We start from the raw sequence: 24,067 nt of genomic DNA, 5'->3' as shown, positions 1-24,067 counted from the left end.
AGACTCAGCTCTTTCCACTCCCCTCGGGGTTTAGTGCTGCTTGACAGGCAGCAGTGCCAACACAAGGGCTAACACCCAGCTTGTGTTTGTCCTCTCTTTCAGGTATGATGTTCATTATGATCCATGGTGCTTTTTGAAATTCCTGTGTATTGAAATGGCTCAGGACATGTCAGACATAAGAGTATCAACATTCACATGCAAGCCCTGGAGTTCTCTCTTCGTTCTAGAACAATCAGTTCTTTCACAGCTATTTGGAAACAGCAGCTGACCCAAAACAACTGAACTCATCCCCAAACCTGGTAAGATAGAAACATTAACAGTGAGATTTAGTGACAGTAAATACTCTTAGGAAGTGCATGAGGCCAGCTCAGCCAATTTAGGATCTCAGCTGCTGATCTCTTTGGCTGGTCTGGATGCTCTAAACAAGTTACTGCAGCAAAATAAACTAATAAACCAATTTTTGGTACATAGGATTAGATGAGAACTCCTGGGTCATCTGCTGCTGTCCTCTGCTGTTTCTCTGCTTCCCCATATGGTGGGTCTACATACAGAAGACGTGCAGTTTCCCTTCAGAGCATCAATCAGGATTTAAACTCCTCAGGAAGGATTTGAGGTTCTGCTGCTTCCCAAGGCAACAGATGGGAAGTTTTCTAAAATTTGAATTAATTAGTTTTGAACAAATTAACTACAGAAAGAGTAATTTGTAACGAGCACAGAAATCTTCACCCTAACATTTGTGATCATCAATTCAACAGCAATTCCACCAGCACGTTTTCAGACTGGTAAGAGTATTTGTCCCAACATCACAGAAGGTGCTGGAGTTCAGGCTGCTGCTCCTGGATGGGAACAAAAAGTGTAGCTGGGTTTCCCCCTGTTTGCAAACAAACTGGAGACAGCTGAAAGATACTGAAAGGAACAAACCAACTATGCATCTCTGCTGCAATCATCTGCTGGGAAACAGTTAAAATGCTAATGAGCATCTCAGAGTTCCAGCGTTAAGGCTTCTTAGAGGCAAAAGGGTGTTTTGAACCCACTGTTTAAAAAGGTTGGCACATTGAGAGAAGCACCATTCCCCAGCTCCTCATGCTGATCTGCTCCACAGCTTTCTCACTACAAACTGTGAGGGGCTGCAAACTGCTTTTTTTAATTACAAATTTAACTCCTGAGCACAGCTCTTTAATAATGAACAGTAACAGGGTGGATTCAGCATGCAGCTCTGGCTCAGACACTTAGGGATACTCCTTTTGACTTCCCCACGCCAAGGACAGTGTTGGTCAGAAGCTGACTTGGACAGCTATCACCTGTTGGTACAAAAACCTTGACTACTCTGTTTACCAAATCACAGAGAGCTCAAACTGATCTATTTGTCTTCCATTCATGGGGCAACTGTTACTGGAAAGTCACAAGAGAGGCTGGAGAACAGAGAAATGAAGCAGTTTCACAACTTGTGCACAGTGGTGCCACATCCACCCAGCAGCACAGAATCAGGAAACCTCGGTTGAGTTTGGCCAAAGGAATGGTCAAAGAGGGACAGGAATCAGTTTTTAATTGTATTTTCCAAATGTGCATGCACAACTCCACAAACACCACTCCAAAGAATGGGATATTTGTGCCTGAGAGAAGAGGGTGTTTATTATGAAGGAAAACAGCACCATTTACTTGGGGCTGCTTCCCTCTGTATTTAAACGCTTCTAATTTCTTAAAATAAGCAGTGTTCTTCTAGGCATAATTGTTTCTTTTCAATCAGGCACTTAGTGTTTGCAGCTATCAAATTTGTTGCAGCTGTAATCAAACACGATGTCTTGGGAAGGCAAATCTTCACCTCCTGTGAAGTGTTGCTGCATTACACGGCAGTGCTGCAGCGATGGACTCCAGAGCACCCTGCTTCTCTCCAGGGATTTCTAATGGAACTTTGCTTTTGTGAAGGAAAACCAAAGCCCCACAACATGGAAACTCTGCAAGTTACACAGGTGAGGATCCCTGAAAAAACTGTATTCAACATTCTCCCACTCCTCTTGTTTGATGCAGCACTTTTCATTGTTAGAACTGAAATACCACAGATGAAAATATCCCATTTGACAGAGAGAGAAACTGAGGCACGCTGAAAACTGACTTGAGAGCATCAATATAGCAGGACAAGGACAAAGGTAAGAGTGAGAATCCAACTCCTTCCTGTTCCTACTGGACAATACTCTCCCAGCCACAGCAGGACAAGTCTCAAGTGAGAGCCCTGTGCCTCCTACAGATTTCTGTGCTGTTTGAAGAGCACAGCTGGTTGTCAGACTAAGGAAATATCAGCTGTCCCCCTCGGGATACAGAAAGAACCATTTTCAGTCTGCTGTGTTCCACGAACTCCAGCAGTCACTGATCTCTCCTGTGCTTCAGCTTCTCATCTCAGTGGTACCTGGTCTCTCTCTCCTTGTCTGCTTGTTCTTTTCCCCACATCCAGAGAGCTCCACGCAGACTTTGGGCTCCAAGGTTGGTGCAAATGGCACACTGCATTGTTCTCCTCAGCCCAGTCCTGTGCAGCCACTCACCCCACTTGAAGCCCCTGCACCAGCATCCTACCCCAGCCAGCTTCCCAAACACATCTCTGCAGAAGCTGAACACACAATGTCAGAGCAGGAGGAATTTCTCTGCAAGACACTCGTGCCCTGGCTGCTTGCTTAGCATTTGATAAACAGGCTCAGAAAGAAGAACCTGTGCAGCCTTGAAGAGCAAAAAGTTTCATTAAGCTCAAGTGGTTTGGAGCATTGTTTCCTAGTCATGTGTGTTTCCTTAAACCCTTCTTTTTCACACACTCAAGACTAACAAAGCAGCCAAGAGACAGTGGGTTACAAACCACAATGGCATTTCGTTTTATATCTACATCAGTAAACTAACCCCCACCCCCCACCTGAATCCATCATGAGCTGTTATTAGCAGTTCTGAGGAAATCATGTGGAATTTATATCAATTCTCCTCTTACTGTAAAAGACTTGCCCAATTTCTTGTCAGTGTCACTTACTGTGTATTAATCAGGTGTGTGGCAGCAGTGATTGTAATTAACTTCACACTGCAGTCTAAGCATGTGCCTTAGGATTAGCCTCACCCATCTTTCAGGAGAAGCAATAAATGGAAGCACTGGTTGGTTTTGATCATTAAACCTCCAGGAATCTTTTTCACAAGATGAATGTGTCAGGATTCACATCCTAGAAAAATTCTAACTGAGATTACTCAAAGCTGCCTCCACTGGGAAATTCTCCTGCAGCTGAACTGAAATGTAGGGATCTACAACAGCTGCTCACAGCTTTTAACAAGAATCATTTGCCATCAAAACAGGAAAAGAAGATCCCCCAATCTGAGGGTGAACAAGGCTAACTGTGAAATCATGTTGAATTCAATGGATAGCTTCACAGGGAAAACCACAAATTCAAGGATGCCAGAAGGATGAAAGCACTTACATTGAAGATTTTCTAAATGATATGTTGTGCAATTGAGCTTCATAAGAACTGTTTACATTCAGTAAAAGAATCTAAGTAAAAAAAAACTACCTTGAGAGTATTGTATTTAAATGGAAATGAAATTTTCCTCTCTTCTTTCAATTCAGCAGGAAAAAGCTGACAATTTTTCCTTCCCAGGCATCCCAGGTTGCCCTTGTGTTTTTTCCAGATCATCCACTTAACAACAGACAGTTATTTGTGCCAATCTAATCACATTTCCTCTCAAATTGTGACATTGCTGTAAACTGTGGCACTGCTGTGGATTTTCCCATATTCCCAGTGCCATACAGGAGCTCCTGAATGCTGTTATGTACAAACAGGAATTCAAAGTCACAACATCATGTACAAAGAGGAGCCATTCTGACCTTGTTCTGCAACCTGGAAGCCAGGAACCCAGACTACACGACATGAGATCATGCAAAACCAACTGCACCACAACTGGGGAGAGAAACCAGGTGTCTGAACCTGCTGCCTTAAACCCAGAGATGCTGCACCCCCAGCAGCAGCATCCTCAGTCACAGCTGAGTCCACTCCTTGAGAGATGGCTGGGCTGGGGAAGGAGAACATCAGCCCTTCTGTTTGCTATCAACACAGCAGAAGAATGAATATAAAATCCCTACTGTTTACTGAGCTTTGAAACAATATTTGGCATCTACAGAAATCCACAACAAACAGTAAGAGATGCGAGAACATGAAGAATCAGACAATGAAAGCAGACAAAAACAAGCTGGCAACACACACCAAATCAAATGAAGAAAGATGAGGAAGGCAAGACAATGAGGAAAAGAAGATTAAGGAAGATTTAGCAGCCAGGCATAACAACATACAATGAAGTCAGAAAACCATGAGCTCAGAAAGGAACTGTCACAGCACAGTGGTCCCAGCACTGGCTATTCCTCATATTCCACTGCCACTTTGCCTTACCTGGGGCTGGAAAAACGCTCTGCAGACCTTCAGAAGCTCACTCTGCCTCTCTGTTCTTAAAGCATCTCTAAACTTTACATAGTGGGAATATTATTTAATAGATTCTACCACCACCTGTCCCTGGTTTTGGTCAGTGAAATGTGTAACTGAGCTGTGTGTCCTGAAACAAACAGAAATGAAGCAGCACATCTACAGGTATGAGCAGGAGATGTCTTTGCTGTTTTCAAGATGTCTTTGCTGTTTTCAAGAAATAGCTTGTAAGAGATCTTATCAGGCAGGCATCATAGCCACGAGATAAGCTAGGAAGATGTTAACCTCGATAAAGCCAACCTCAAGGTATGTATTTCCCAGAGGGTCAGGGTAGAGCAGACATCAGTGCAAGCACAGTTTTTGTCCCTTTGATGCCTCCACTGCATACTTTGTGTCCTCCTTTAGAAGAGTTCCTGAGATCTTTTGTTCCAGTTTTAAAATTCTGTCTCTTTTGGTGCATTTCCCAGTGATTGCTTAAAGGGAGAAGGAGAATAATGAACATGCTTTGATAGGAGATCATAAAGGAGCCATTTACTGTAAGGACTCTGATGCATTGTTCTGTCTTTAAACATGAATTATCGAATCACGAGCTATTCACTGAGTTGCAGATTACCAATGAACTGAAACAGCACTACAGCAGCAGCATGCCTCTTTCATCAAAACCACACTTATCTCCTCCTTTAGTCTTAGTTAAAAACAACCCAAATTGCAAGCAAGTAGCTTGTTCTGAGGCATGCTCAGAGCTGCACTTTTGGCACCCCTGCCTCTCTCCCTCAACACAAAGCTTTCATTTACACCAATGCCATGTGTCACCCAGTGGCTCAGGGTAAGTTTTAAATATATTTCTCCTTTTTTCCCCTGGAGATGCACTCAGTTACCTGCTTTAAAGCCTCTTAATCACCAGCCAAGTTTCAGATAATTTAAAATCTATGTGATTAAAGGGCAGCTCCAGAACAAGCCTTTGTACACAATTACCTGCTGCATCAAGGCAATAAAAAGAACATAGAGTAGTGTACAAGTAGCTGTGTATAAATGCCAAAAACTAAACTCTAAATGTCAAGAAAGTACAGAATCAGCTACATGTCCTCTACCACAGAATACAGGAGCAATGTACTGTCATGTCTACTAGACACAGTGACCGACGTGTTCTGGCTGAGACTTTGCAAACAGATAAAGGGATCTGCCTTTCTTCACCACACTGCTGTGCTCCCCTGTCCTGAGGGCCACCACACAGCACCAGCCAAGAGCATCTCCAGCAGGCACTTACCCTGGGAATAAACAGTATGGTCTCTGCCTGGGGTGAATTTTAACCCCATTGCCTAGCCATAGCCAACACCTGCTAACACACCAATTGCTCAGTGCCACTGGCACCTCAAGGCAGAGCAAAGATTTGAATGAGCAATCAGAGGGCATTTAAACACAGCTTACCCTGAACCTCAACAGTTGTCAAGTGCAGCAAACCTTGAGACTCTACACCATCTAAATGAAGGCATCAGCTTGGTTTGATGAATTGGGTAATTGGCTGATAAGACTCATTACCAAAAACTACAAAGAGATCAAACTATCCAAGAACCAAGCACTGCTGCCTTGCAATGTGTGGTTGCATATGTAGCTATCCTGGTATAAACTCTGCACCTTAGTCTCCCAGCCTATCATAAACCAAATGTAGATACAATTGAAGACAGTTACTGAACTGGGCACTTACCTTCGTAGTTTGCCTGGAAGCCTTGAGCACTGACGGCGTAATCGCTCACAAGCCACAAGGACAGCACAACCCCTGTGCTCACAATAGGAGCAGGCAGCTGGAAACCCGTTAACCTGGAAGAAATCAAGAGGAAGGTTACACTTGCCATTTCTGCCTCTGACCTGCTAGAAAAACTGAGGAGTGGGGCAGCTGCCACTGGCTAATACACCACAGGCTGAGGCAGGAAGCTTCAGAGCACAGACTGGTACAGCTTCCATGCAAGAGCTCTTCAACAAATGCTGGGCAAACCCATCTTGGGCTTTTAACACCTTCTGGCTTACTAGAGGAAGTACTAATGTATTTCTTAATTGACTGTGTTTTAAACCAGTCTGCTTCACACCTTGTTCACTAACAACATCTGCTCTGCAGCACTCTGCTCACCCCAGCTTTGAGGTCTCAGAGCAGTCAGTGAGCCCTTCAGAACAACCTTCCCCCATCCATGACATGGGAGCAGTGTTTGAGGTTGCTGAGTGAGCCCAGAACGTTATTCAATAATACTCACAACATGTTTTGAGAACCTTGGAGTAAAAATATCAGATAAGGGTCTGAAGCAGTATACAAGCTACATGGAGCACAAACTGAAGTAGCATAAGAGAACAGGCAGAAAACTGATGTTACCAATTAATAAAAGCCCATCAAGGTGGTTGTTTTCAGAGTATTTGTTCAGTAGTTTTACAAGGAATAAGGTTTGCCATTACCAAGGACAGAAATTCAGATGCAATCCCCATTGCCTGATAACTGTCCTAAAGCCAGACTTCTACACACCACAGAAGCAGCAGAGATTGAAGTAACTCACTGCCACACGATATCATTTGAGATCAAGAGTATTCACACTCGATCACAAGGACACAAGTAGCACGAGATAAACAATCTATGGGAAGAAAGACAGTTTAAAGCTTCTTACACACATACTCAGAGGTTTATCCCACATCTTTTTATAGAGCAGATAGTCTTTCTAACAGAGAGGGCAAAAGATTACTTGTGATACAAAGCACTCTGACCCCTTACGAAATACCTATAAGTGTGTTTTCTCCTCAGAGTATTTCCTCTCTATACACACTACATGGAATGAAAAAAACCCACCAACAGAACAAAACCAGATCCTCAATTTTGGGGTCACCATCCTCTCTCTGACCAGGAGGCCAGACTTGCAGCCCAAACACTACCAGCTCCCCTGCAGCAACCTGCAGAGACACGGAGTGAACTTCCCTACTGTTCTTCCTCTGGCCCTAATTTAGTAAACCTAAAGATTATTTCAAGCAGATTGAACCCAGCCTGATGAAAGCTGACACGTTCTGCCCGAGAACCTTATTAAAGCAGAACTTCCAGTTAGCAGCAAAGTTCACGCAGTTGCCAGCCAATGATGGCAGCAGAGTTTTGATGTCAGCAGAGAACTACTAACCTGCTCTCAGCATAAAAGCCATTACCTGTACTAGCTGGAGGAACAATTGCTTCTGTTTATTAAAAACAAAAGGTTCCAGTGTTTTCAAGGATTCCAGATAGTTTGACCAAGCCCAGAACTGAGGCAGAGTGATGCAGGTTTTAATTAAGAGTGCCACAGCCTTTATTAATTCATCTTGCAGTTTAATTAAAATAGCTTACTGAAACCTTCATGGACTCAAAAAAAAAACCTGAGGAAATGCAGGGATCAGTTTCTATTAAAACATACAATGCACAGCAGAAACTGTACATTTTTCTTCCTCTAATCACCACTCAGTTTTATCATCAGCTGGTAATCACTTAATGGCACTCTAGGCTTCTAACACACAAGGTAGATCTGTTCCCTTTGAACTAAGCTTTTTGCATCATGGATTCTGTTCACAGTCCATGTACTAGGAGGAGCTCATTCTGCAGATATTGCTTTTAATTCAGGGCAACATTTACATGCCTGCTTACCTGTAAGCAAGTGCACATGTCCCCTAGGAGTCAATGAGAATTAAGTGCTACCTCAAACAACACTGCCCTTAAGCATGTATTCATATTTCCTACTTACAGGGCCTTAAAAGAAAAGCATGGCTTGTGCAGAAGAGCATGAAATTGTAACAGAGATTCTTCTTTCTACAGATTCCACAGGTGCCAATTTTCATGGGAACCTCTGGGCTTCCTGAACCACGAAAAATAATCATCCCAACTATCTCTCCAGGCCCTTAACCTTAGAGGTTCATTTGTACCTATCTAGTGCTCCTGAAACTCACAGGAAAAAAATGGGCTGCCTGACAGCACAAAAGGGGACCAAACACTGTCTTCTCCTTTAGATGAAACAGCTTTTCTGCCCTCAGCAGATGGAAAGTGCACCCATTAGTGTTAAAACTAAACTTAATTCAGAAGGAAGCAGAAAACACAGCTTCAGGAAGAAAAATATCAGCAAGGCAACTCCTACCCTCTATGCCACTAATTTCCATATCTCCTCCTGCAGTGAAACCTGCTCTAGAAATGAGATGAAATCCCTCCTGTTCCTCCCTGGAAGACAGAGAAGTCAAGAGAAAAATTATTCTTCCTCTTAAGCCTTCAACCAATGCACACAACTGCAAAGATTTCCTTCTTCTGATGTTCTCGTCTTCTCCAGGCAAAAGCACAGAGAATATCCTCAATGAAGAAACAATAATTTCACAAGGTACATGCCCAGATCACTCCTGTAAACCTCAGCCCTCCTGTTCCCAAGATTAGGAACACCCTGCCTTGCTTTCACCTGGCTGGTTAACTGTCCGCACTGCTTTCCTCCCTAAACCTAAAGCCCAGGCAAGTTTAAAGCATGGGGGTCAACATGATGGCAGACAGAATATGAAATCATTCCCTCATGCATGAAACAGGGATTCTGATATCACTGTTATTTAGTGTAGCAATAAAAAAGTATATATACACTAATGAGAAAGAAAAACAGCAAACTCTGTTCCTTGTTTTTATTAAGGGCCATAACAAGAAGGTGAGGGTTGTAATAACAGCACAAATAATCATCTTCCATTTCTTCCATACCCCTGGCCAAATGGATTATTGAGTGATTATCTCCTTAAGTTGCTTGGAGCCAACACTGATTGTGTGAGATTTTCAATGTGTTTTTCATTGGCTTAATTTTGCTCCTACTGTGAGGAACCAAACTAAACCAGTGCCAGAAAAGCCACTTCATAAGCTTGCCCTTGCTTCACAGTACAGCAAAAAAAGGAATCAATATACCAAACCAAATCAACACAGAAATCCTTTACTCTCTTTGCATCCTTCTCCATTCTTTGCCTCAGGTTTGCCACCAACATTGCAAATATATCTGGTGCACGGCTCCCCGTTTGAGGCAAAATCTGCTTCACAGCACAGCTTTGCTAGAACCAGTGTCAGTGAAGAATAGCTGCTGTTGTAACCACTGCCTCTTTACAGGCTCCCCATAGTGCCACAAGCACCAGCACCCCCCAGCTCACCAGCAGCTGCTAAGGCTTGAGGCCTGGAGCAGATCCTGGGGTGTGGGTGTGCTGCTCCCCGCTGCTCATGGAGCCCAGCAGCCTCTCCTCTGTCACAGATCACCGTCTCCCCTAATGCCACCAAGTCAGTGGAACAGCGTCCTACCTGCCCAGGAAAGAAGCTGAGCACCAAACACCCACTGACCACTCTGCTCAACAGGTCCAACCTAGAGTTGAACACTCTTTTTGCCCTAGAACAGTCAGCCAGGACAGTGGACATCTCTCTGCAAATGCTCTCACCTCCATCTGTTGCTTATTACACAGTTGTACTTGATACGGTGGAACGGGATCATACAGTGTGACGCAGGCTCCCGTTTTGGAGTGCAGGTGCCATAATTAAAACAGAGCACATTATTTTTCTGGTAGGATGCCCACCATCAGCTCAGGCTGCAATCAAAATAGTTATTGCAGCTGGCAATCCAACAGCCTTTAAAGCATAAATGCTAGAGAAGTGTCTCAGAACATCTAATGAAAACGCATTGGATTGCATCGTTTAACCCAGCATTAAATTACACTACACCATACTTCAGTGATTTTTTTCCTGCATGTAATTTAAAGGCATCTATTAAAGAAAATTTCCCATCAAATGAACTATTCTCTTCACAACACACAGTTTAAATGACATGGTTCCATAAGTGCTAGTTTGACACCTCTGTACTATCCCAGGACAATATTACAGTACTCGAGCTGAAGTTGAGACGTAAGGGACTGGTTGAGAAAATAACAGCTTAGAGTGAGCATTGCCCTTTGGAGTGGTCTTTGGAAAACAGCCTGAAATGAGCAGGTGAGCTCTCCTGCACACTGTGCACCCAGCTAACAAGGCAGCAGTTCAACACAAAGTCATTTGACCAGTCCACTCGGTATTCAACTAATGCATCATCAACTGGGACCAATGGGAAGAGCCCAGTAACTTCCAACTGACTTGGAATTGAGTTTTAGATGCCTTATTGAGCTAAGGAGGTTGGACTAGATGATCTCTAAAGGTCCCTTCCAACCCCTACCATTCTGTGATAAACAGCTTGCTCATGGGCACGTAGCAATGAGAAAACCTGCTGGCTTCAGTGAAAGTCTGCCCAGACATTCAATCTTTGACAGATGTGTATGAGATGAGTGATATGAATTAACAATTGGAACTGTCTCAAGCTTGAGGAAGACAATGGGTGAGCATTGTAGTGCAGCTGCAGTGGGGAGAACACCTTCAGAAATACACAGGTATGTATGTTTAAAAATGAAACTCTATGGGGCAACTGGAAACACAGCCACGTGCAAAGCCAGCAGTCACTCACATGTCCTCCTCAAGGCTGCTTCATGGAACACACGTCCAGAATGAAAGAGCAAATGCAAGAGATGAGGGAATTTACCCACAGCAATCCATTGCAGCTCAGATCTCGGGAGTTTTTGTTATCGTTAAAGACACGGTTGCTGGTGGGTGTAAAGAAGTCTATAGGCAAGAAAAGTCTTGGTATTCCTATTAATATCTTACTTTAGAAATCATCTTTCATCCTGAAGGAGTTTCATGTCTCCTTTAACTCATGGGCCAAATCCCAGAGCATCACCCTGTGTTTCAAATACCGCTCTACAAAGCCAGCAAAACCAGCGACCTGCAGGTGCCCCGGGCACAAGGACTCCAACCTGTGCACTACAACTGAGGCTGACAGGTCTTTGTTTCTCACATATCACTGTCTGCAAGACTGAATGGTAACCCTGTCCCAAGGGGGTCTTTCCATGCCACCACTCTGCTGTCCAGCCAGTAACCTGCTCCAATGTCCTTATAGCTCCTCCCAGCCACCTTGTACTCTTCTGCCTGCCTTATCCCCTGCAGCTGGACCACAGGCTGCTGCCACCTTGGTCTCCTTCACACATCTGATCTCTTCTGTTTTCAGCAGGGTGAACTGTGCAGGTCTTTTCCTCCGTTTTCAGTGTGTGAGGATGAAAGGCTTAGCTGAGGAGACAGCCCACTCCCTGCCAGCATTTCCTCAGCCTTGTCTGCTCCAGAATTTTTTCCACAGTGGTTCTGTTATTCTTTCTCCCTTCCTCTCTGTACTTATTAAACAAGCAGGCAATTGCCCTGAGGTGTTAGGGGTTTTTTAACCATATTGATAGAATAATTGGTACTGTGAAATTCCCATTAATATCAATAACACATGCAGAACAATCTGAGATCACTTCCAGCTCAGGCACACAGTGGACACCAAAAGGCAGTTCTGTCTGCAAGGCACAACTCACTGGTGTTATTTAGGTAGTTGTCTTTTAATTTTGATCCCTCTACGGACAAAATGTTCCACTGGACCAAAAAAACTCTCAGTCAGCTTGAAAAGATACTGTAATGGCATAAGACAAACAGTATCAGTTCATATTTGGATTCACTCAAGTTGTTGGAATGATTTATGATCAAATTCAAGCTGGTTTTATTGTTTGAGTCAAGCTATGAACAAATCCTGACCAAATACCTTCAGAGGCACACTGCAAGCAGCATTAACTCCTCGTATATTCTCTGCTCACATTCCACCAAGCAACTCCAAGCTACTTTGCTGCCAACCAACGCCACATGTCCCATTTTATTCCATATTACTTTCCAATCATCCCCTCTGCCCAGCTGGCTGGTAATTAAATTGCTTCTAAAACAATATAATCCACTGGCACTGATAGGCATTGCTGTATCTTTTTCTTATCAAGACAGTAACAAGCTTGGGGTGGGGGGAGACTTTCTCTGTCCCTTAAACTTATTCACAATAATATATATTACACCTACCTTTTTCTCCCCAAAGTTAATGTAGCTCTTTGCAAACAATTCTCAGTCTAACATCACACAGCCCAGCCCCATGTGCCAGCATGGCTTACGAATCAACTGCTCTTTCTTCCCTTCTCCAAGCCAAGTGTAATTCATCAAGCCACAAGAGTCCTTTGCTTACCTCTGACACTGACAAAGACTTCATTAACTAACACAGTCTCTAGGGACAGTCAGAGGGCTCATAAATTCCAGCCTGGATGGATTTCTTTGCTTATTTAAAATGGGGTTTGGGTCAATTCCCACTAGAAAAGATATTTATAGAGCCTAAAGCCAGCACAGCCATCTCAAATATATGAGGCCTTCACAGCTCAAGCTGTTCATAGGTACTAGGCATCAAAACTCAATAAATTTAATTTTCCATACAATGCAGTAGAGTAAAAAAAATCCCATGGACTTGGATTTATTATTGTGATCATGTCCCTTGTGCTGATTTTAACTGCACTCCCTCAGGTGGCAGCGAGGTGCAAGCAGGTATCTGACAAACTTGGGCATCTGTATCTTCAGTCTTGTTATTACAAACCAAAACAGAAAGGCACGTTTTCAGACAAAAGTTCACCACATTTTAGTTAACCTCTTGGTAAGTCTGAGCTGATACTCTGAGTAAACAAAGACAACTTTGACTATAAACCAAGTAAGGCTCAGCAACGTCATTTCAAAACTTGGCAGTTCTTGGTTATTTCTGGCTTTCTTTGGTAGAAAAGAAATCATCAGTGGTGTGAAATCTGGTAAATGGGGGAAATAAGTTCTTGGAACTCCCTGCAAATCACACAAGGCTTCTTGCTAAACTCAATGCCACTGCTGAACAAGAATGCATCACCACAGAAGTGTTGCAAATACCCCAATATTCACAGCAGCCCTTTGACTTCGTTGCACACTGTGCAGAAGAGTGTCTTACGGCCTAAAGAACTTGGCATTTAAACAGGCATGAATGCTCAAAACAGCTTTAAATGCAAGAAAGGCAGAGTCAATATTAGTAAGTTCTCAAGCCAGAAGCATTCTGAACAGAAATGCCTCTAACTCCTTCGAGCTTTTGCAGCCACAGTGCTGGAAGTCACAGCTCCTTTGGCTGTTTCCACGTAACAAACCTGCTGAAGGATTTTAGGCAATCTTCTGAACCCCAAGTTCCTTCCACACCCTAGTCCCCACTACAGACAATCCTGACCAGCCTTCAGTCATGCACAGATGCTTAGAAGCCTAAGTGAGAGCATTTAGAGATTCCCAGATAAAAGACAAACAGGTACCGTGGGACTGGAGATATTAATTATCATTCCAATATGATCATAGGCAACACAATCAGCAAAAGCTTTAATGATGGCTTTGTTAGTATATGTGCTCACTAAAACACCCCATCCTGCTCCCCCTGTTTTCTCTAGCTAAATCTCAAGAAGCTAAAGCTATAAAACTGTAAACAGCCAAGGCTGACATGCAGAGTGAATCCAGGTCTCATCTGTCAAGTCTGTGCATCTCTTACTCGCTGTGCATACAAAATCAGAGTTTGAACTAGACTTTAGTCAGTCTGGAGATATTCTTTACTTTCCCCAAGTAAAATAAAACCAAACCAAACCCAAAGAGATTGTAATATTGATTCATGTCATATCTAATTCTCTGTCCACTTGCACCTTGTGTAAATGCAGAACACTGGGCAGAAACGAGATAGAAATGTTGCTAAGTGCAGGAGAACCCACAAGGCACTGTGCACTCAAAAGGGGAAACCCCTGGGTTCCAATCCAGGGCTACTGCTTACCCTGGAGTTAGTCACTTGGTTTCCATACTCTTCCTTCACCATTCATTTGTAAACTAGGAACAACTTCAGTGAGATAATGTCTTGCCTTGCCTCTGGAGAGCTAAAGAGCTGGATTTCAATAGCTAAAATATGTTATATAACAATGCCAGAACAACATCATTTCACACTTCAGTTTACAACAGATCAGTGACAATATAAGCTACAAAACATTCCATGAAAAAACATCCATCATTTTTTATCTCCTTCTTAAACCTTTTATTCCACTACAGCAGCTCTAATCATCTGTAAGCCTAAATATCATAAGAATCACTAAAGATGGAAGGACAATTACTGCATCTTTGGACAGCAGAAGCCTTTCTATTTTTCCAAACAGCTATGAAATAGCAAACAGACAATTACATTCTTTATTAAGAGAAAGGATCAGATGTCAGGAGTTGCTCTTGCAGCACACCAAAATGCAATTCTGAAGGGTCTAAAAGGAGCTGGGGCCACCCCCTGCCACCCAACAGGAGCATAATGAGCCACAGTCAATGGGCACTGAAGATTTGTCAATTTTCTATTTGAGACTGTAAGTAACAGCACTTTACAACTTCAATGTATCTTCAATGATCTAGGAAGATTGTATCATCTCCTGGAGACTTTCATTAATTTTTATAAAGGGGAAATATCCACTGTCTGAAGAGCTGCTTTGCCCGAGAAACTCTCAAGGTCAGACCCTTACAGATAGAGAGAACTTCTTCACCTAAAGATTCCCTGCATTCAGAAGATAACATGGAAGTGCATGTATTTTTCCTCCCTTGAGAAAAAAAATGGATTAAAAGGCAGAGCTGTGAACTCCATCTGCTTTACAGAGACTCTTCCTCACCCTGCAGCACACAGACCACTCAGCTGGGGGCTTTTCAGCCTTTCACAAATTTAACTTGCAAAAATAAAGCATTATGTCATTTTACAGAGGAGAAAAGACAGACAGAGGATTTGCCCACACTGCTGGGCTCAGAGCAGGACCAGGACACAGGTCTGACGTTCGACCTTGTGAGGGGCCACCAGCACAGCTCAGGGCTCTGCCAGCGCTGCTTCTGCCGCCACCTCCGCGCATCCATCGCCTTGCTGCACTGCTCACTGCATCCCCTTCATGGGAGACTGGCACTAATGATCAGGGAAGAAAGTGGCCATCTCGATGCTGACTGATGTCAGTACCTATTGACTACAAGTTAAAATTCTTTTTGAAGAGCTGATTCTGTACTAAAGTCAAGAGACTCTTTGTTCAGGTCCTTACGCAAGCAGGATCAGGCCGTGGTCACCTTGTCATCACCCAGTTCTGCAGTAACATGGCAACTGGGCAACCTGAGTTCAATAACTAATAGCCAACTGCTAGGAACTCACTGTGCTGCCTAAGACTGAACTTTCCCATGCTGCTTTCTCCCTTCTACGACAACACAGGAGACCGATTCTGCTCAAAGAGCTGTAAGCTACAAATAAGCAGCACCATGCAAGGGCTGTGGCTTAGTTCCATTTCTCTCTCTTCCCTGCTAAAAAAAACCACCTAATCCTCACTTGCTCTGACCCCCAAAGCTCACCCACTGGTTCTGGAAATTGCTACTCCTGCTGAAAGAATAAAAGCAGCTCTGCCTAAAATAAACGACTCGAGATGACTCAAAGTGTCTGTGGCTGGATCACTTCAAACATCACATATGTACATGCAGCAAAAGATGATAAACTTCCTCTGTATAGCAGAGTTGTTGGTAGAGAATCAGCAGCTCTTCTCTTTATCACTGTTGTGATAAAGTTGTGTTCATCCAGGAGAAGCAATACTGTAAGAGAGCAGATCATTTAACCCTTAAGCCAGGACCAAGAGTACTCCATCATCTTACCTCTCCATCTGCTTAACAGGCTGCTGAAAGATCAGAGTCGGTCCTTCCAAGCCTGCTATGTCCAGCATGGTGGCAAGGAAAAAGCTCCTACCCTAATTTAATCATCAGCTTTTAGCACTCATCCTGATGCAGAGTCTCCTAATAAATATGGGGAAATTGAACACAGCCTCTCAGTTAATGCAGTTGCATTAACTCCATTAGCTTTCCTGGACTTTCAGATCTACTTCCATCAATTATCTCTCAGACAAAGTTTAAATACTCAGCACTTCCTCCAAACAAAACTACAGGGCCATTGGTGAAAGGCCCTAATGTCACTGGAGCAGCTCAAACAAGTATCTTCTCAGGAAAAAAAAACCCAAGTGTCTTTTATTCTACCAAGCAGAGAACATAAATGTAAGTGGTGTTTGTTGTGGTTGGTTTTTTCCCCCATGGAGTTAATAAGAAGTGACAAGACTCTGCTAAGGGGAAAACGAGAGGTAGGATTCTGAAGCTCACTGAACATGACAAAAGGATTTTAGCTGGCCCTCCGTTTTCTTTCTCTTTAACCTTAGTAAAAAGAACTGTTGTCACCTTGGAGATATGATGTAGCTACGAAGGAGCAGTCACAGGACCAAACATGACTCAACACAAGATCCTCATCTAAGGTCTGTGTACTACCACATGACAAGTCCTGTTTCTCCAGGAATTCAACATTACTGAACCCCAGCAAAGCCAGCACCTCTGCAGCCAGAGCTCTAGAATGTCAGTTTAACTCAGGTTTGCATCTCTGCAAGTATGAGCATTTAGGATATAGGAAGAGTCTCTCCTTCCCTATTCCCTTTGTCTCCTCTCTTCCTCTCTCCCCGTTGTTTTTAACACAAAAAGCTTTGTTCTCTTGATTGGTAATTAAGTACAAGTCACCTAGTCCAATTTTTCAAAGAGCAATTAAAAGGTTATCAAGGAGAAGCAGACAAGGTACAGGTATTGCTGTTGAATCCTTTCCTGGGGTGAACTATTTGCAGACAGAACTTTTACCACAAGTATCATAATTTTAAGTTCAAAGGAAACATTTAATCTTTCAATCAATGCAACACAGCCAAAGAGATCATATGGTTTTGAACTGCACACACAGTATATTAACAGCCATCCTCCTCTTAGCTTTCCCATCATTTGTCAGGGAAGAGAGATGAGTATCTCTAATGAGCAAGAGGAACTTTAACAGAAGACACTGTGCATGATGTTGAGATGTGAGCTAGAAGAGAAGTTGTTCACAGCATCAGTGAGCTAAAGGCAGCACAGATTTCTTCTTTGCCTTCAGTATGAAGCTATTGCAGTAATGATTTGCAAACGTTTTCTCTAACCCTACAAACTCCACAGACATCAGAACAGGACACGTTCTCACAGCTGTGTAAATATCCACCTCCCAGTAACTTCAGTGGAAATGCAACCTGCACTGAGAGTTGGGCCATAATAAAGACACATTTTTCTTGATACATTGGCTCAAACATTTTTCTTAGCCAAATAAATTCAGGATCTTTGGAACATTTCTTTCCAACAGGAAAGCTAGACCAGAAGACAACACAATTACCTGACCACACTATGGAGGAAGGAAAGCCCATGGGCTTTAAGAACAGAAAAGTTCCCGCAGCATCGTTCAGCATGTATGTAAGTGAGCGCTTTCTCCTGGTAGAAAGATCACATATTCTGTCCCCTCAGGCTTTCTAAAGTAGTTTTAAATAACTTTGGAGGAAAAAAAAACCCCCACTAAACTGATTTTCTAAACTTACCATTCCTATTTTAAGTGTAAATTCAAAGGCTCCCTTCAGGAGGGCAGGATTAGGTGTCTGAAATGACTGACTTACCAGATATATTACAAACACATTTGCCCTGGATGTGAGTGCACACCTGCAACTTCAGATAAAGAAACTAGCAAGTCATTTAAGAGTCTCATATTAAAGGCATCCTGCAAATTAGTAGCAGCAGGTAAAAAAGCTTGAAGATGTCACATGGCTTGCTTGTTAACTGGTTGTGTCACGTCACAACTGACACAAAAAGGTGCAGAGAGTCTCTCAAATCTCATCCCAACCTTAGATCCATAAATAACCCCAAATATTCAAATCTTAGGTCTCTGCTGAGCTTCTAAGCCCAGCACAGTGGGAAAGCAATCAAGAAACTAACCTGATTGGAGAATCCTCTTAACAATGACACAATCAGCAAAGCACAATGGGAATTTGCAAAAAGACTGTTCTTGAGTAACTGCAGCTTTCAGATCAGGTCTCCACATCCCTCCCTCTGACACCCCTGGCAGTTCAGAACAGTTAGAAACTTGAAAGATGAGCATCTGGGGGAGTTTGGTCTGGTGTAATAAGCACAAACACCGCTTAAGAGAAGGGAAAGCCACGTACAGACACCAAAGGGAAGTTACAAATCTTGTCTGTGCTCATGAAAACACGTAACTCTCCTACTCGAGTCAAGGGAGAGACAAATACACAGCCATCACTGTTCCTGGGTTTCTAAGACGAATCTGTTGCAGGGGTCCCTGATGAAAGACAGTGTATGGAACTGGGAGAAAACCAAATGATTTGATAGTACTGAAGGAGCAAAGGCTCAGAAAAAAGCTGTGATTCTTAGCAAACAAAGCAGAGTCATGGCACTGAAAGATGACAACAGCTCTGGATGTCTAAATTAAGACACTGAAACGCATTTAATATTCACATAGTCATCACAAACACACAATGCAAAATCCCTAATATAAAGTAAAGCAGTTTATTAGCAAGTGTCTCATTGGATTAAGTCTGCTCTTATTCTATTAGGGAACTTTCACACCACATTAAATTGCAAGACAACAGGGTGTTTGCCAGCACGCGATGAGCACATGTATTAACCCCACATAGACATGACACTGACACATCAGGCCAAGGAAGCTCCTAGGAATACATGGCTCCACTGCAACTGCAGGGTGTTGTGACAACAAACTATTCTCCATCCCTCAGAACAAGAAAATGACATCAACACTGACATGATTCTCTTCTCTCAGTTCAGCAGGCATGACCTACTGAAATATATCAGTGATGCTCAACAACATAAACTCGAGTGTGAGAGAAGCAAAGAGATACAGTTCATCTTTGTTAACTGGTTTTTTGTTGATCAGCCTTGAATAGACCAAACAAACCAATCCCCTTCTCTATAGAAGTGTGCTTTATTTTTCCCTTCTTTTACACTTGCTTGCAGCTTGTTTTGGCCCACCTCCTGGTAGCAAGAGCTGTGATGAATGACACATGGTCATCCATCTTCGAGTGCTGCACTTCGATGATGAATTGAGCACATTTGGAAAGCAGTCTGAGAAAAACCAAAATTGATAACCACAGGAAAAGAGGGTGAAAGAAGAAAAAAAAAGAAAGAAAAACCCCACACACAATGTTGGGCAACAGCTACAAAGTTTAATGAGGTGAGATTGATGCACAGGAGAAATAAATTACCTGAACAAAGAAATGACACACCAAACAGCACACAGGCAGCTCCCAGGGTTTGAAGTCACTAATCCAGAGACAATCAAGGGAAGAATGCAAGCCTGCATCATGCAAGAGTCCACATCTCATTCACTTTTCTAAGGCCTCTCTTAAGTGCTTTCAGACATCTGCAAAGCCGTCCCAATACTTCTGTTTTTCCCACCACTTATTTCACTTTCCTCCATAGGATGAAACACACACCAATGCCAATTATCATCTCCTCAGTAGAGATGAGATATTCTCATGCTGCTTTGTGGCTCCTGGTTTCATGCCACAACTTACACTCACCTACTCAAGCTGTACGTGCAGTTCACAACTGATACAGAGAGAGGACTTTATTTCTCTCCTTCCCTTCCTCCAGTGCAGGGCTAGAAATGATGAGGACAGTATTCAGGTTGGATCTAAGGTTTGGTGAACCGGTAAACTGTAGGAAGATGCCTTTTCTGTCACTTCCACCTATATCATACTTATCCACTTATATATCCACTTATATATCATATCCACCTTCATACCATACTTAAGAGCAGCTCAGAGCTCTACCTGGATACCATTTATCCACAGTGTTTTACTAATTTACATGACCCTAAATCTGAATTAATGTCATTCACAGATTTTGCTTCTGCAGCAGAACCTCCTATTGACATCCAAAGGGCAAAAGGAAACATCTGGTACTGTTGATGAGCAGAGTAATTTGCTGGGGGCTTCTCAGAGCAAGAGCAGCATTGCCAGCTCACCACACAGCTTCCTGGGACATAGGCATCTTTTACATAACACCCAAAGCAAAGCACTGTGCTACCTTCTGATTAAATGATGAGGTCCCATAATTAAGATGATTCTCAAACACAGTTGCAAGATGAAGATAGGGTTTATTTGCATAACTTAAATCATCTACATAAAGAGCTTGTTTTCACCAGTGCTTCTTCAACTCAGGGCTTTCCAGTTGGGTGAGACAAAGGCACTGAGGCCACAGAATCTGTCCTGAACTAAAGTGGTATGAAGGAAAGTTGATTTCCAGAACTGTGCATGACTACACCGTTCTTACCAGGGATTCTAACACTGGGTGGTGCCACTCTTTCTATTACTTTTTGACTGTGCAGCTGAAGCCTGACAGTAATAGACACAACCAGTCACAAGTCAGCAAGCTGATTTCATCTGTGCCTCAGATCTGGAGGTCTGACATCATGACTCCTTCCAATGCCAAAGTCTGACACATCATGTCACGTTTCCTACCCAGCAATACATCACTTTTTTCCCAAATCAGCCTCTCATTTAACTTTTTATTAGTACCAGGATGGTACCTGAAAGCCTCAGAGATCAGAATCCATGCAGAGTCTTCTTACTAAACTATATTGCTAAGTCTTTACCCCTGAAGATCCAACAGTCAGATGTGAGAGAATCAGCCCTGTCCAGCTGGTGAACAGACTGCAAGTTGGGGAATTACTCAAACGTACCAACAAAGCATTTGGCAGAGCTATAAACTGAAACCCATTATCCATCCTCTCACTCAGAGAATCTCTTTTGGATTGAAGGATGCTCCTCTGCACCTTTGCTCTGCTTTCCCCTTGCTCCATTTTCTAATTAACTCCTCTGGATGTCTAGAATGGCTCTTGATAAATCATTGCTGTCAGGCATTCAGAGAAACATTTCAAATCTTATCAGAGATAAGAAATCAAAACGACCAGAAGAACTGCTCATGAAGAAGCACTCCCAGTTTACTGCAGCAGCAACCTCCAACCTAGATTTAATCCCAGTGGCAAAAATGGGAACATGTTTATAAACACCACTGTTATGAACAATGTACCTTGTTCTCAGATTCCCCTGCTGAGGCAGTCCATCGTAGACAGATAATACATCAAAATCTTCCTCTAACGCAAAGGACTGGAAAACAAGCTGTATCCTGTTCTGCTCCTCAGCAGTGATTGTCCACGTGCAGTTTGCATAATTTGGATATCCATATGGAAAGCCTGGACTCTGTATTGTCCCGTTTGGGCCCTGCAAAATGTGACTGCAGTTCTGGGCTGGCAAGAGAAAAGACAAAAGTATAAGTCAAAGGCTGTAGGTACAACATTTATTATCTTCACCATCAAAACAGATCACACAGGATTTTTTTTCCCACTGAATTTACTCTCAGTTCATGGTCTCAGGGAACTGATAAAGGTAAAATCTAAGGATGCATCTTTGTTCTCCCTGCAGGAACTTAGAGCCCTGATACCCATCTCTTGGGCACCGTTCCCTCTAGCTGTAACCATAATGGGCTTGTAAGAGCTGGATTACAACAGCTGCTGGCTGCAACTGGGAAACAAACACTTACTGAGACATCCTTTCACAGCCCACAACAAAGTCCAATACAGTCTTCTGCCATACACTGTGCTTTTAGGGATTTAACATGTTTCAAGAGAGCCCAGCCACGCTGGGTGCCTCAAGGCCTTGAAACAGCAGAATGACAATGGCAAAGCAGCCCATCTCTTTTGCCCTTAGTTACAACCAGAGACAGAAGATCGGGGCTTAACTGAGCAGCCAGACCACTCCTCACCTTGAAAGGCCAAAAACCATAAGGGACATAATTCACAGCAGGACTTGAGTCACCAAATGAGCAGTCTGTCTGGGCAAGACTGCATGAAAACTGAACAGCAAAAGATCAGAAGTTAAAGTTGTCCTTACTCCAGAAAGAGCAGGACACAGTTCACAGACTTCAGTGAACAAACAAAATGAATGGTTATTTGGAACAAAAACCAAATGGAAAACCCCAAATCCTTGACACTTGCTAGAACAGCAGGGTTTTTCCCTCCCATAGGTAAACCTCACTCACTAGCCTGAAACAACCTCCTAGCAGGGGGAAGAGCTGATGGCTTTTATACAGGGCCTTTCTGTGCAGACTGCTATAAGGAAAAGGCATGTTTCCTCTTGGTCTCTTTGAGTATCCCAAACTGCAGTGACATACCACTGCAAAGCAGTAAGGACTGTGGCCCAGAGCCATCAGCTACCATAGAATCATAGATTCACAGAATGGTAGGGCTTGGAAGGGATTAGACATGATGGGGGTACACTGGAAAAACTGTTGGCTGGACCCAGCATTCTCAGGCTGCTCTGTTTTCCCTTACACAGTTCTGAAAGGTTTCTGCTCCTCATGCAGGCTCAACACATAGCAAATGCCTTCCAATCAGTATTCCTAAGGAGCTGCTGTAGAGCTACATCTTCTGAGAACAAAAGCCTACTACTTAACACCTCCCTCAAATCTATTTTCCTTCCCCAAAGCACTACTTTCAAACACTCTATCCCAAAGATAAAGATCAACTGCCACGATGTGCAGTTGCTGGATAGATGAGATTTTCTTCTCTCTGGAGAAACAGGTACAGAAATACATTTTGGGAACAGCCTAAATGACAAATTCTCCTTGGTGTTTTCCTCTCTCTGCACTGCTACTTTACCCAAATGTCTTTTGAGGCACAATGAAAAGTTCTCTCCAAATAAACTGGTATGACTCCCACCAGCTTTAATGGAACAACTCCACACCAAAGCTAAACCCCAGACACTTTGCAAGGCAAATGTCCTGAGAACAAAACCAGGATTTCACCTTTATCCAGTGGCCAGCAGAGATGCTGATCACCAGTGCCTGCATTTGCTTTGGCTTCTCTTACTGATTCTGGATTGTTTACCTCTGCTGCTGTAGATAGGAAACTTTCAATTTGAAATGAATCAGACTAGAAATTACTTCTTTGATTTGTCATTGCTGTTTTTTTTTCAAAGGCAACAATGGCATTTGCACTTCTGAATGCCAAACAGCTACAGGTAAAGAACCACAGGGTACTGCTCATTAAGGCCAATTATAATTAGATTGACCTACTTTGGTGAAAAAGGCTCAGTGGAACTTCTCTCTGCAAGACAAAGCTCACACCTTTATGAATCTGAAATGTTTAATCATGTTTATTATCTAGAGAATCATTTTGTATAGTTGTTTATTATATCAATGAGAGTTAGGACAGCCCTATGATCCACTGGGGTTTAAAGCTGAACTAGACACATAACTCCAGTTAACAAGGGCAGACTAAAGTACTCTGCATTTCTATAGCACCTGGAGTCACCTCTCTCAGGGCATTGTTTAGTCCAGAGAAGAGGAGACTGAGGGCAGATCTTATTAACGTTGACAAATATCAAAAAGGGTGGGTGTCAGGAGGTTGGGACATTCCTTTTTTCTACAGTAGCCAGCAACAGGACAAGGGGTGATGGGATGAAGCTGGAACACAAACAGTTTCACTTAAACATAAGGAAAAACTCTTTTAGTGTTTCAGTGAGGGAGCCCTGGCACAGGCTGCCCAGGGAGGGTGTGGAGGCTCCTTCCTTGGAGGGCTTCAAGACCCACCTGGACACGTTCCTATGTGACCTGATCTAGGTGAACCTGCTTCTGCAGGGGGTTGGACTGGGTGAGCTCTAAAGGTCCCTTCCAACCTGTGGGCTTGTGATTCTGTGAAATCTACCTCCCTCCACCACTTCAGTTCCATTTATTTGTAAAGGCCACTGAAAGGAGCCATCAGCTTGGTGCCAGAAAG

At 43.1% G+C, this 24,067-nt stretch overlaps 1 protein-coding gene across 1 annotated transcript in view; it reads right to left on the bottom strand.

The window, feature by feature from the left end:
• The window catches only part of CSMD2 (CUB and Sushi multiple domains 2), a 273,888-nt gene that overhangs the window by 227,291 nt on the left and 22,530 nt on the right, over nucleotides 1-24,067 (bottom strand). The window contains exons 2-3 of the mRNA XM_062014368.1: nucleotides 21,322-21,538; nucleotides 6,142-6,254 (exon numbers count right to left, since the gene is read on the bottom strand). Coding sequence (XP_061870352.1) covers nucleotides 6,142-6,254; nucleotides 21,322-21,538 — 330 coding nt within the window. The remainder of the gene's footprint in view (nucleotides 1-6,141; nucleotides 6,255-21,321; nucleotides 21,539-24,067) is intronic.

Source organism: Colius striatus, chromosome 24 (assembly GCF_028858725.1).
Source record: "Colius striatus isolate bColStr4 chromosome 24, bColStr4.1.hap1, whole genome shotgun sequence".
NCBI lineage: Eukaryota > Metazoa > Chordata > Aves > Coliiformes > Coliidae > Colius > Colius striatus.
The sequence above is the reverse complement of the archived record's forward strand: the minus strand, read 5'-3'. Positions and strand labels throughout refer to the sequence as shown.